The following is a 13,867-nucleotide window of genomic DNA, read 5'->3' on the forward strand; positions in this document are numbered from 1 at the left end:
CACTCCTCTAAAGGGAAAGTCTTGAGGTCCTCCAAAGGGTTCATCTCATCCTATCGCCAACCCTCTCATTCTGCCACCCAGGAGGCATATAGGGGATGTTCCCAGGCCTACAGTAGTGACAGCCAGTGTCGTCACGCTCCAGTGTCTGGAACACAGACGCAGAAGCAAGCATGACCCCGCCCAGGGCCCGCTCCCTCAGTTCCGCACCCCAGTTGGGAGGCAGGTTATCACAGTTTGTCGACCAGTGGGGCAACATCTCCACAGACAAATGGGTGGTCGATATCCTTCAACAGGGTCATTCTCTGGCATTCCAGGACAAATGCCCTCAAATTCCTCCCATCCCAAGACAAGAACAGCATGTAGCACAGCTACTAAAGGAGGTTCGAGCCATTCTAAACAAAGGGGCAGTAGAGCCAGTCCCTGATGGCTTGCAGGGCTCCGGTGTGTACTCCAGATAGATTCTGGCAAGAAAGCAGTCAGGAGGGTGGAGATCCATTCTAGACTTGCCACGCCTCAACAAATTCCTCAAATCCCACAAATTCAGGAGGGTCACGTTACAGCACGTGCTCAACCAACTGGAGGAAGGAGATTTCCTGGAAACCCTCAACTTGGAGGATGCTTACTTCAACGTCCCCATTCATCGCAGACACTGGAAGCTCCTGCATTTTGTTGTTCAGTGAAGCCATTACCAGTTCAAAGCTCTGTCATTCAGCCTGAAATTAGCCAGAGGGTGTTCACCAAGTGCTTGGCTCCAGTGGCAGTGCAACTGCATTGCTAGGGAATCCACATCTATGCTTACCTATACGATTGGCTGATCCAAGCCCGCTCTCATGTGCTGACAATCTGGCACACCGCAGGGACCATCCAGACCCAAACTCTTCTGGGATTCTCGATAATTGATCAGAATTCCTGTGTAGCGTCATCTCAGAACATGCTATTCCTGGGTCCCCTAGCGACTCCTCTGGAAGAGAGAGTGAAGGCCATCGACCGCTTCCGTTGCAACAGTCTGATCCATCAAGTCCCTGCTGGGGACGATGTCCTCCTGCATCCATCTAGTTCCCTTTTGCAGACTACAGATGAGACCCTTGTAAGTGTTTCTAGATGCCAAATTGCAGCAAATCACTGGCGCATGGAACGCCAAGATCACCCTCAATCAGGCATTCCGTCAGGCCCTGCAATGGTGGTCAATTCGCCTGAATCTGTCACAAGGGTGTTCCCTTTCAGATCCCCACATATCGGCGACAGTCACAACCGACACCTTTCTGGAGTGTTGGGGAGCCCACACAGGACATTCTTATGCCATAGGCCTCTGGCTCCCAGAAGAGAAGGAGTTGCACATCAACACATCAGGCTGCGGTCCTGCCACGAATGGGAGCTCCAGCAAGCCTCATATCTTCTTTGCGACAGCTGCCAGTGCCAATTGTCAGAAGTTTGCCGGCAGATATTCTCAGCTAAGGAGTCTGGGGGACTCCTTGTTCCCTTAGGAGGGCCTCTTCCTGTATGCTGATTCCTCTGTTGCTACGAGTGATCAACAGACTCAGATGTTGCCACTTCAAGATGATTCTCATTGCAGCGGCGTGGTCCAGACCTGGTACTCAGACCGTCTCCATCTGTCCGTGGTTCCAACCATCAAACTGCCTCCACTTCCAGAACTGCTCTCCAGAGAAGGAGGGTCAATCCAGCACCATGACCCATCATCTCTTAGCCTCATGGCCTGGCTTGGGTAATAATAGTAATATATCTAAATATGTCCCATGTAAAGCACTTTAGATTAAAGCTCTATATAAAAAACGAATTATTATAAAAAAGTAATTATTATCCTTCAGCCCTAGAATTTGGACACTACTTGCTGCCTTTAGAATGCAAGAACCTTCTAGCCAAGCCCAGGGCCCCCTCTACTCTTGCTACAAACACATGTGGAAGTGCTTTACAGTGTGGTGCCAGTCACTGAAGATTTCTCAGCTGTGTGTGACAACACCAGAGCTTCTTCCTTACCTGCTCTTGCTTGCCAAGTCTGGCCTTGCCCATGCCTCTATCAAAGTACACCTGGCCACCATACCACGGTACACCCCGGCTCCAGGCAAGCTTTCCCTGTGGTCGCACAGGCTAGTTAAGGAGTTCCTCAAGGGACTCTTCAGAACATACCCTCTGGTGAAGGCTCCTGCCCCTGGGTGGGAGCTCAATGGGGTACTGTCAACACTGATGGGACCGCTGTTTAAATCTATTTATAGGGCCTACTTGAGGTTTCTGTCATGGAAGACAGCCATCCTGGTGGCGATCACCTCGGGCAGGTGTGTTGGGGAAAAGCCTTTGGTTCTACCAGTTTTTGTTTGTAAACCCTTCTTCACCTGCTGAAAGATCTTTGCATTCGCTGGACGATGCATCTGCCTTCAAGTTCTATGTTGCACGCACAAAGGAGTTTCGAAAAACATCCCAGTTTTTCGTCAATTTCAGACCTCTGGGACATGGGAAGGCCTTGTCTAAGGCTTCCATCGACAGGTGGCTCTCTGACTGTATCACGCATTGCCACCGTCTGGCCGACAGACTGCTATCAGGCTGGCCGAGAGCCCATTCCACCAGTCGTTGCAGCAACTACATTGTTTCTCTATGGTGTGCCCCTGTCACGATTCGCTCCCGTAGCTCCCGTTCCCACCACTTGGGGGCATGATTTGGGGTTCATTCTTTACTGGGCTTTCCTTCCGAGCCTTAAGGCTACCATGCTGTGATGAAGTAGGAGCGCTAAATCCTTATTTTCCATGCTACTTCTCTTCCAGATCCATACCAGGTTTTCGGCAGCCAGCATGCTGCTTTAATCAAATGACTATGCTTCCCAAAATGCCTGGCCCATTGCTTCATCTCCACCCTTGCAGGACAAGGTTGGGTGGAGGATAGGCAACACAGGTGGTTGCAGGTGCAGCAAGCAGCACACCTGAGGCGTCTGCTCGTTAAGCAGCTTTAAAAGCCTCCGTTTGCTTCAGTGCAGTGCTGGTCATTGATGCAGTGTTCCTGTTTGTGTCTGGTCCCTTTTTCCTTGTTCCTGGTTCTTAGCTTTGTGCCTAGTTCCTAGTTTTTATTTCTTGTTCCTTATCCCTGGATTTCGAATTTAATGTGCTTAATTGATTTATGCTTCTTAGATTCCCTTTCTGTCTTCCTCTGTTTGCAGGCAGCATTTGTCAGTGCTTTCCTTTTTGATGCAACCCAGTTTGCCTGTGTTCTATATTTCTTTGACTTTGACCTTTGCTGCTGTAAACCCTAATGCTTTAGTCTTTCCTCTTTATAGATTTAGCTTCCTGCCTTTTTCCTTGGATGGGTGGGGGAGGTTTGCCTTTGTAATTTAAGTTTTCTCTGCTCCTGTCCCTTTACTTTCTCTTGGAATCCATTCCAGTGTTTCCCTTGCACTTCTGCATTTATTTTCCCATTGATTATTAGATCTGGTGTGCTGTTGCAGCTAGCTCCTGTGTGAATGCCTATGTTTTCCTCACTATTCTGTAATCCCTATTCCTACTTGCCCCTTTTCTTGAGTCTTATGTAATTAGTTATCCTCCCATTGCTGTTATAGCCATTCTGGATCCCTGTTTGATCAACAGGGTTCGTGGGCTTCAAGTTGTTTTTCTCGTCCCCGTGAGTACTGTCTTTAAGTTGCCTTATTCAATGCCATCAAGAGTGTTAGCTCACAGATCCTGTCATTGCTTGCCCTGTACGCAGGCTTTGCGCTGTCAGTACCTGTAACAGCAATTGTGGGTAAGGAGCTTGCCGACTTACCTTGTAACCATAAGGAGTTTCTAAGTGCTTACCCCACATCCCTTTTTATATATTCGTATTGTTGTCACACTCTATTTGCACTCCTGGGTTTTAGTATAGATATGTCTTGGTTCCTGTGTGCATGTTGTTTGACTCAAAGCTATTCACTGTTTGATCTTGTGCACATTCCCTTTGCCATATTCACTGCCTTTGTACTCATCTGACAGCCCCTGCTCGACATCTGCAGTGCTACTATGTGGAGCTCTACCCACACCTTCACAAGAGTATATTGTGTCGAATGGGATTCCAGGGAGGAATCCCAGGCTGGCCAAGCGGGTTTGTACTTTTTGCCCGAATCTGATGGTTCAAATGAACCATTAGATCTAAAAATGCTACCACCAAAGGTTCGAACACCAAAAGTTCGAACCTTTGGTGGTAGCATTGCAGGTAAGTAGAAAAATAAAATTAAAAAAAAAGACTGTGGGGGCTGCGGGGGTGTCCACCGCAACACCCCGCTCACTATATACTGTGTGGTATAGTGAACAGGGTGTTGCGGGGGACTCCCGCACAGCACACCTGCAAAAAAAATAAAAAGAAAGAGAAAAAAATGGGGGCTGCAGGGGTGTGCCCCGCAACCCCCTCTCACTACACTTAACGGTATAGTGAGCGGGGGTTGCGGGGGACACCCCTGCAGCCCCCGTAGTGTACGTGTGTTTGCATGAGAAAGTCCAAACTTTTGGTAGTTCGCACCTTTCTCATGCGAACGATCCGACCGCGGCAAAATCAGCCGTGGTTGGATCACTTCGATCCGGCCAAGCAGTCATGAACAACCTGTTTGTTTGAGGTGAGTCTGTTCCAGGGGTAAGTGTATTCCCTCTGTGAGCCTTGCCACCTCCCGTGGTTGTGTATATGTACTGCTGTGTAATCAAAGTCATGGAATGTGATTCTGACCCAATGCTGGAGAAGGAACAAGTTACTTACCTGTAACTCCTGTTCTCCAGAATGGGTCGTAAATGGATTCACATGCAAACCCTCCCTAATTCCCCTCTCTGGCACTTCTTGGTTCCTACTGCCACTTTATATGTGCGACCAAATCTGAAGATGGTGGAGCTTAGGAGGATGAATGTCATTGACTGGGGCAGTAGGCCCTAAAGTGACAACAATGGGCTATAGAAGCGACAAGCAGTTTTAGCTTTAAAAGGAAACTGCTTTAATATTACCGAGGATTCCCACCCTGACAACGGTGAATATTCATGAGTCCCCACAAATTGGCAGTAGGAACCAAGAAGAGCCGGAGAGGGGAAGTAGGGAGGGTTTGCATGTGCATCCATGCAAGACCCATGCTGGAGAACAGAAGTTACATGTAAGCTACCCCACCTCCACTATGGACTAAAATCATGTGCTATTTCCCAAAATGCCAATGCTCCGGAAAGTTGGCCTGCCAAGAAAAACTATTTGGTGAATGTGGGAGATTCCAGTTGATCAAATGACCTTGAGGAGCAACCCCTAAGTTGTAGTTTTATCATTATTGAAGGCATGTTTCTCATAAATGAGTTCAAATCTTTATCACACGGCTGCCTCCTCCTTATCTTTCATTACTGTTTGTAATTTTGTTTGCTTTTTATTTCATGTAGCTTAGGCACTTAAAAAATCAATTAAAATATTTGAACAAAAACGTAATAAAAGTACATAAATCATCTCTGCATCCTGAATTAATTTACCGCAGGTTAATGTCCCCAGGTATTAGTAATAATTACGACTAGAGAGCAAGTTTATAGAGTTGAACTTTTGTGGACCTTTCCACCACTAAATTTCCATAGAAGTAGCACTTACCTTAGTTTTAAGGCATTGTCTGCTCTATAGGGTTGTGCATATAATGGACGAACAATGTTCATTTACATTTTCTTTTATGAAAACCCGTCTGTAAGTATTTCCATTACTCCCTTGCAGTGTTATGCTGTTCAGCTTTAAAAACAACAATATGATTGAACAGCACATGCTTTGTTTTAGTGCTTCTCTTCAAGCTGGCTCAAACATAAAATGTAAATGCACTGGATGTGATTACTTTTTATTGCGGCCTGTGGGCTTTCAAGGAGTTTGCTTCCTTTTTAGGTCTAGCTAGAGAAAGCTGTAGCTCTCAGCAGAGCACGTGCAGCATTACTTAATGGAGCGGTCGTTTTAGCTGATATGTGATGAATTATGAGAGCATCTTGATGAATTCTCTGTTATAGTGAAAAGACATGTTGTAGGAGCTGGTGCAACTAATATTATGTTGGGGAGACAATTGTTGCTTTTAAAAGCTTATTTGGTTTCCATGAAATTGAGACCTGGCTGGTCTCTGGAGCACGTATTATTGGTGTTTCTCAGAGAAATTAAAACATAAGGCTGCAGAGGAAACTGGGAGCTGGACAGTCTGGCAGACATTATAAAGGAGAAGCGTTGGGAATTCTCTTCAAGGTAAAGCTGGCAGTAACAAGCATTGGCAAAACCAGGGGGTCTATCTTTGCCAATTTAGAGGGTATGCATTTTCTCTCCTATCAGGGTTTTACAGAAAACAGTACCCCTTGGATTTGTGAAGCCAGATTTACTTCCTTTGCAGTTGCTTATTTTTGAAGGTCTGTCTATTGGCAACCTGGATGCCATACATGCCACATTGAGTTTTTAGAAGGTTAACCTTAAAAACGTTTCCTACTTAAAGTACAGAAATTAGCTACTACCATCAAATATTTTAAAGTTAACGGCATCCCTGTACATGCTTTCACACGTTCAATCCTTTTAGAATGTCGGCCACTTCCACAATTTGTGATGTCATAGCATTGATGACGTTATTCACAGCAATCGGCAATTGAAGAAAGCCAACTCACTCAGTAGCGTGTCCAGACTCTTGACTGGGGTGGCCCAAGTGGGGCACTGACTCATGCAGGGGTGGCATGAAGTACAGTGGACACACACATAATGATCATAGTTTAGGATAATGTGGTGGTCATTCAGTGTGCCAACCCAGGCCACTCCCTGGACACGCCGCTGAGCTCACTATTACGTTTAAGCGCAGACTTAAATAGCTAGTACATGCTTCTCAGCCCTTCTTTCACGTTACAGTGAAAAGCACTCCCTAACCGTTAATTTGTTCATAACTAGACCCATTAACGGATTCCTTACAGACGGCATGTTCTGTCTCATAGGCATACATTTTTTAGACTTGTTTTATTGTTGCCAGTGTTTCAATGGAAACTCACTTAGAAATTTTGTTATTGAAAATGTATGCCAGGGGCTTTGCGATGATAACAGCAGATCATGATATTAAATAGTATTTGAACATATCCGGTAGTTTTCCCTATGCAAAAAAACTCTGGCAAATTCTGATATTATGGAGTATGCAGTTAGTTTTGTTCCCTGCTTCGGGAGTGAGCGCAGCCTACATTGATTTCAAATGGGAATTCAGCACGAACCTACTCGTGCTTAGCACGTAAGCGGATTTATTAAGAGATTCAAACTCGGCAGAGACGAAGAACTAAAAACAATGACATTTTAACTGTGAAGTCCCGCAGCTGATGCCCTGTTTGCACTATCGACAAGGTTACAGGTGTAGTGTACATGGGGGAGGTGGGGGTTTTGAAGCCTTTAATATTGTGTTTATGCAAGTATTTCATTAAGCACTACTTTCTGTACAAAAAATCTCAAGCTCGGAGGCCAGCGGCCTAGAGTGTACTTAATTCATAGAATAACCAGGGGTTTTCCAATCTTTTTCAGAAATACAGACCTGGCAGATGTGATGATATTTTAAAATGGAAGCCTCCCAGTTTGAATTCAGTGGATTTTCGTCTGAAGATCACGAGGGTTGGTGGAGAAGGGTATGTACTTGGTCCAGAAATGTGGATGTTGTTTCTCTTGTAACCTTCTCTTCAATTACAGATAACATTGTGACAGTTTCTTGCAGTGTGTTGCAGCCCATAGCACACAATAAATGCTCTCATACAGATAAGAATATGAACAACTGCATACCAAATGGCAGTAACACGTCCTTTGCTTTCCTACAGGATTAATTACCCACATTTGTTGCCAATATGGGAACTGAAGCACAGCTTTGTCCCCTATCTTCACTGACTGTGCCTCCACGGTACTCTGCCGAGAGGCTAAACCCTGTCAACTGGAGCACAACCTGCTGGGTCCTTGACTTTAACATCACCAAGGGTGTCAGATCGTTGAGCCAATACCTGTTTCTATAAAATCAGTTGGGGGACAAGTGCACTAAATTTGGCACAAACCTACCTGTAGTGCTCAATAGAATGACTAAATAAATATAATTATTAAACATCTTTTACAGCCCACCCTCTGTACATCACTGTATCCTCTCAAAACACTGTTATGTGTTCCCCACTAATTGTAAATGCTGACTTGTCCCTGCTACCCTGTATTGAATGGTGGTAAAACCAGTCAAACATTGTCATGTTATAAAGACTGTTGACCATGTAACCATTTTTGTATGCCAGTAACACTACTCATGTACATCACTCTGTTGCTGCTGAAAGCTAGGGTCACACTCAATAAATATCCATAAATATCCAAAATAAAATGAAATCAAATCTTTTCTTTTGAAGGGAACTGATTTATATGAGAATCATTAAGGCTAAAGTGTCTTCTGAGGCTCTCATTGCTCTTGGTTTGCTTGAGCACCATAATTCCAAGACCTGATATTGGGATGTCTCCTTCCAATGCAATATGGTAATCCTGAGCCTAAATGACAAACCGGAGGACCATTATAATTTCAAATTCCTGTGAGGGTTTTCTTGTGAAGTACTTCGTATGACGGTCTTCAGTAGATACAAGTAACACTCCAGACTATGTAGATGTTTTTGACCATTCACATTTGTTTGCTGTTTAACATGACTTCGAATATCTGAAGTCTCTTCTTATGGTTACAGTCTTAGATAAGCAAAGCTTAGAACTATGTCTTAGTTGTGCATTTTTGTCCCTTGAGTGTCTCTATTTTATGGCCCAAGCTGGGTTTCTTTTCATATGAACCACTTTGGTTTGCAAACTCTTCCTCTTCAGCAACAGGATTAGCTATCATCCAACAGGATTATGGATTGGTGTGAATTTCAGAAATGGCACCATACATGGGTTACCTCATTTTTATACCCACTCCTCCTTGTAGAAGAAAATAAGTGAATGTAATTGTTAGTTATTTTTAATCCTTACAATTAAGTCTGAAAAATATTATGCTATGCTAATATGCTTTTATATTGTGCTAAATAACCACCATAGTAGTTTGACTGTTAAGGCTGTCTGTTAAGTGGCATAATGGGCCCACTCCTGGAGTATCCACAACTTAGTCTTCTGGGGGAAAGAAAATGAGTAAAGGGAAGATAAGGGGTTGGGAAAGTAGTAAATAGATGCTACAAACACAGAGGGAGGGTGCAGCAGGGGACAAATGTTTCATGATAGCATGGATGCATATCAGTCTTGTATTCATAGTTCTGCAAAACAGAGGAGGCAGATGTGTCCTGAAGTGTTATGATTATTGTGTTGCATTTTCATGGCAGTTTTGAAGAATTGTAAGTTAGTACACAATGGGCCTCATTACGAGTAGCCCGGTAAAAACGGGTTCATTACCGGCATGCCGGTAAGAGCGGGTCCGTGCTCGTATGAACCCGCTAATAGCGGGTGATTATGAGTGCGCGAGCACGCGCGAACCCCCATGCCGGTAATGGAAAAACCGGCATGCTGCTAAAGGCCCTCCAACCCCCCGATGGCGGCATCGCGGCACCCGCCGATACCAGCACCGCCTAGGAGCAACCCCTAAATACCGGCCCAGTAATACCACCATGCTAATACCGGGTTCGCAAAACCGGACCTGGAAATAACATCATCGCGCAGGAACGGAAAATGGGCCGGCGGCCATCTCTAAAAACACAATCCATTGCAATCCTCCCGAACGACCAGTCAATATTTGGAGAGCACAGTGGACATCCATAGAGAATGTCAAAAGCTACCAGGAAGACCCCCCCCCCCCGGCTGCGGAAACAGCGTTACTCAGACGCTGAGCTGACCATGTTAGCGGACACTCTAGCTGCACATGCAGACATAATCCAATCCCACGACAAGAAGCGGGAGGTGCAACAACAAAAGAGGCAAATCTGGCAGGAGGTAGCCCGCAAGGTATCAGCCGTAGGTACCACCTCGCGCAGCGTGAGGGACTGCAGGAAGCGGTGGCATGACCTCTGGTTGAGGGTACGCAATATCATGGCCAGCAATCGGAGGGAGGCCATGTCCACAGGCGGGGGTGCCGACCCCCCTGCCAAATTGATGCCCTGGGAGGAGACGGCTAGCAGATTCATCAGTCCTGAGTCCATCGAGGGATCCCTGGGAGGAGACGGCTAGCAGATTCATCAGTCCTGAGTCCATCGAGGGATTATGCGAGATGGAGACGGGTGCAGCATCAACCGCGGAAGGAGGTAAGTGGCCCTGCAGATCCCTGTAGGGGAGACCATGACATAGCACAAGTGAACTGGTACAGAGTCTAGGCAAGGCAATGCATGTCCCAACACCCACATGACCATATCAAAGTCGAGATGGCGGGCCAAACGCTGCCACACGGAAATGCATGCTGAGTGCCAATCCCATAACCAACACACAGCCAACACACCTGGACCTTGCCCATGTGATACATTACACAAATCCCAAATCAACGGCATGCCACCTGCCATGCAGTGAATGCTAACATACCCCCTCTGAATACCCTGCGTGACTCACCTGTAAGAAATGAATGCATGATCAAATGAAAAATGAACAGCACCATCTTATGCCTCTGCCATGTCACACCATCACTGATGCCCTGCATCTCTTCTACCCCTCCAGGCACCGAAGAGGGCATCCACCTCACACCCTAAGAAGAGGGCAACCACCACCACCACCTCCGCTGGAGGCAAGCAGGCCACTGCCAGTGTGCCTGTGCGAGCTGGGACACAGCCAGCAACACCTGCTGCCAGTGTGCCTGACACACTACTGACCCAGCAGGCCACAGCCACACCTGTCCAAGGGAAGTCCCTGGAAGCACCCGCCTTCACTGGGGAAGAACATGATGCCAGTGTGGAGCCTGAGGGAGACACCGAGGTGACATGCCCGGCCACCCTGAGACCCGTGCCCACCCCCTCGCCCCAACACCTGCAGTCACCCATCTGCAGTGAAGCTGATCCCTGCGTCCGTGACTGTGACATACCCACCTCTGAGAAGTACAGTCCCAAAAATGACATCCATGTGACTGCACAACCCAGCACTCCAGCCCCCTCAAAAACCCTTGAGACACGATTGTTGATGGTGGAGGCCCAACAGGAGGCCATGTTAGACCTACTCCACCAGTACAAAGCGGACAGGGAGGAAACCAGGTGGGGTATTGCCACAGCAATTGCGGGGACCACAGCGGCCATCGAAGCCAACACAGCCGCTGTTAATGCATCGGCTCGGCTAATGAGGGACTGCCTGGGGGCGGTGACACAGGTGCTGACTTCAATGCTGCTCCATATGCAGCGGCCACGGCTTGCAGGAGGTGTGGAACCTGTCAGCGACTCACCCACTACCTCCACACCAGCTTCATCTGTCCCCACCAGCCCAGTGCGCCAGACACGTAGGAGTGCCAGGCACACTGAAATGCCGCCTCCGGACAAGAAGTAGTGAGGGCGGAGAATGGGAGTGGGGCACAAGGTTGGGGTGAAGGGGTGCATCTTGTGGAGTCTATTGGGGGTAGTGGTTGGGTGGTTTTGGAGTTTGTTGGGGGGGGTCTGGGAGTTTGTTGAGGGGGTTAGGGAGGGGGGAGTGGGCACATTCTTGCTGTTGTAAATAATACACACGTTGTGATAAGAAAAATCCATGGCTGGACATTGTTATTTTCATGTGCATCCATTTAATGTGTTACAGTGTTCAGTGCCCAACTCCCAACATTCCCTGTGTGCATGTCCACATTGGCCCAGTATCTGACTGACACATGTCTTTCATAGTCCCTGTGGGTCAGGAGTATTCGTGAATCTGTGCTTGGCGTACTGCATGGCCATCCCATGCATCATGTACTAGCAGCAGGGCTACTTCACCTCCGTCTCCATCCTCACCCGGGGCATGCATGTCAATGTCGGGTGGCAGTGGTACATTTCTCCGGACGCACATGTCGTGCAGCATGACACAGGCCATGGTGATCTTTGCCACCTTCTCAGGCCTATATAGGAGTGTCCCACCAGACCTGCTTAGGCAGCTGAAATGCGCCTTCAACAGGCCAAAGGTCTGCTCTATCACAACACAGGTGCGGGTGTGCACAAAAATGTACTCCTCTTCATGGCTGTTCTGCGGGTTCCGCACAGGGGTAAGTTGCCACGGCCTCAAGGGATATCCTCCGTCACCTGCAAGCAAATACAAATAGGTGTGTGTCACTCTGAGCTGGCACCTTCAGGAAGCACAGTCATGGCGGCAGCTATTTGGTGTGGACATGCACATGTCCCTGTACGTATGCACAATTGTCACCTAGATGCATTCTAAACTGATATGAGGTGTGGTAGTCTGGATGGCGTTCAATAGATGATTCAGGGTGTAATCATGCATGCTGAGGCAGATATGCTATGGTAGTGCAACAATGTTTAGCCTCCAATTCATGCTGTTCATTCTTCACTATGCATGGTCACACTGACCACATTGCCACAGTTGCCATCCTGTTCATTCATGCATTGCTTGCCATCACCATGGTGGCCTGGTTGTACCTCTTACTTGTTGTCCTCGATATGCATTATTTGTGACATGTGGCCCAGTGATGTGTCATGTTCGGTTTGGCCGGTTCAGGTCAGGAGTGTTTAGCTCTGTATGCATTCTCCAATCACCGGCTATTGCCACCCAGTTGCAGTATGCCCCCCCTTTCCCACCCAGTTGCAGTATGCCCCCCCTTTCCTATCCTGGTGCAGTATGCCCCCCCACCCCCCTTATGCATCCCTACGCATCAGTACCCCAAAGCACTGCCATGGGACAGTTGTGCAACTCACCAAGCAGCCAGGCATGTGGTCCAGCATGTCGCTCCATGTGACGGGTTAACGTGGAATTTTGCTGTACCATGGCATCATGTGTTGATCCGGGAAATTGGGCGCAGCAATGTGTGATGATCTTGCTGGAATCACATACCATTTGCACATTGATGGAGTGGTATTGCTTGCAATTGCGGTACACCGCCTCTACGGCATGGGGAACTACCAATTCCACAATTGGGCATGCCTGCCAGTGCATGGAAGCCTACTTTGGTGTCGGCTAGCTCCTGGGCAGTCTGTGGTAGGGATATGTGGCTGCTTGCGTGCTTCAGGAGGGCATCCAGCGCTTGATTCACCATGCGTGAAAATAGTGGCTGTGAAATGCCATGCAGCAGGCCCAATGTGTGTTGGTAGGTGCCTGTGGCCGGGAAGTGTAGCACAGACACCACCTTTAGTAGCGGGAGGATGGCAGTGCGTATTTCTATGAGGCTGGCAATGTCGTTCTGTATCATATCCACTATGGTGGTGATGGTGTCACGGCCCAACCGGTACAGGGTGTGGATCTGCTCAGGGGTTAGGTTAAAAGGGTTGGGTCTGGTGGGAGGGATTGGTGGTTGCCTACGAGGCGCTGCTGGCTGCACTGGTGGTAATTGCTGGGCCTGTCTCACCCTCCTTCTCCTCCTGCGTCTCCTCTGTGCTGCCTGTTGTTGCTGCTGTAGTTGTTGTTGTAGTTGGTGTTGTTGCTGTAGTTGTAGCAGTATTGGCATGCCCTCCAGCACCATGATTGCAGCAGCTAGTGGTGACATTTTGGTATTGGAAGGGGTGTGGTGTGTGGGTGTGCTCATTTTATACTGGCCCAGCCTCCATTGCCCCCACCTGTGGGGATTGTGTGCACCTGTGGCAGTTGGCTTGTTTCCTGATTGCTGTTTGCAGGTGGTCCGCGATGCCTGTATGGCCGGCATCGTGAAGCCCGTGATTACCGGCTTCGCGATGCCGGTATTTGCATGTCCGCGTGGGTTGGGATGTCCCCCTATTACCGGCATGCCGGTATTTGCTCCCCAAAGGGGCGCGTGTACGCGCCCATGCCGCTATTAGCAGCGCCGTGATTTAGGGTGCCGCTAATACTGGGT

At 47.9% G+C, this 13,867-nt stretch overlaps 1 protein-coding gene across 2 annotated transcripts in view; it reads left to right on the plus strand.

Moving 5' to 3' along the window:
* Positions 1-13,867, plus strand: part of RNGTT (RNA guanylyltransferase and 5'-phosphatase) — a 2,962,270-nt gene that overhangs the window by 2,151,157 nt on the left and 797,246 nt on the right. For both annotated transcript variants that reach the window (XM_069606512.1, XM_069606514.1), the window contains exon 13: positions 7,492-7,592. In XM_069606512.1, coding sequence (XP_069462613.1) covers positions 7,492-7,592 — 101 coding nt within the window. The remainder of the gene's footprint in view (positions 1-7,491; positions 7,593-13,867) is intronic.

The sequence above is a fragment of the Ambystoma mexicanum genome, chromosome 4p, assembly GCF_040938575.1.
Source record: "Ambystoma mexicanum isolate Mex_15411 chromosome 4p, UKY_AmexF1_1, whole genome shotgun sequence".
NCBI classification, from domain to species: Eukaryota; Metazoa; Chordata; class Amphibia; order Caudata; family Ambystomatidae; genus Ambystoma; species Ambystoma mexicanum.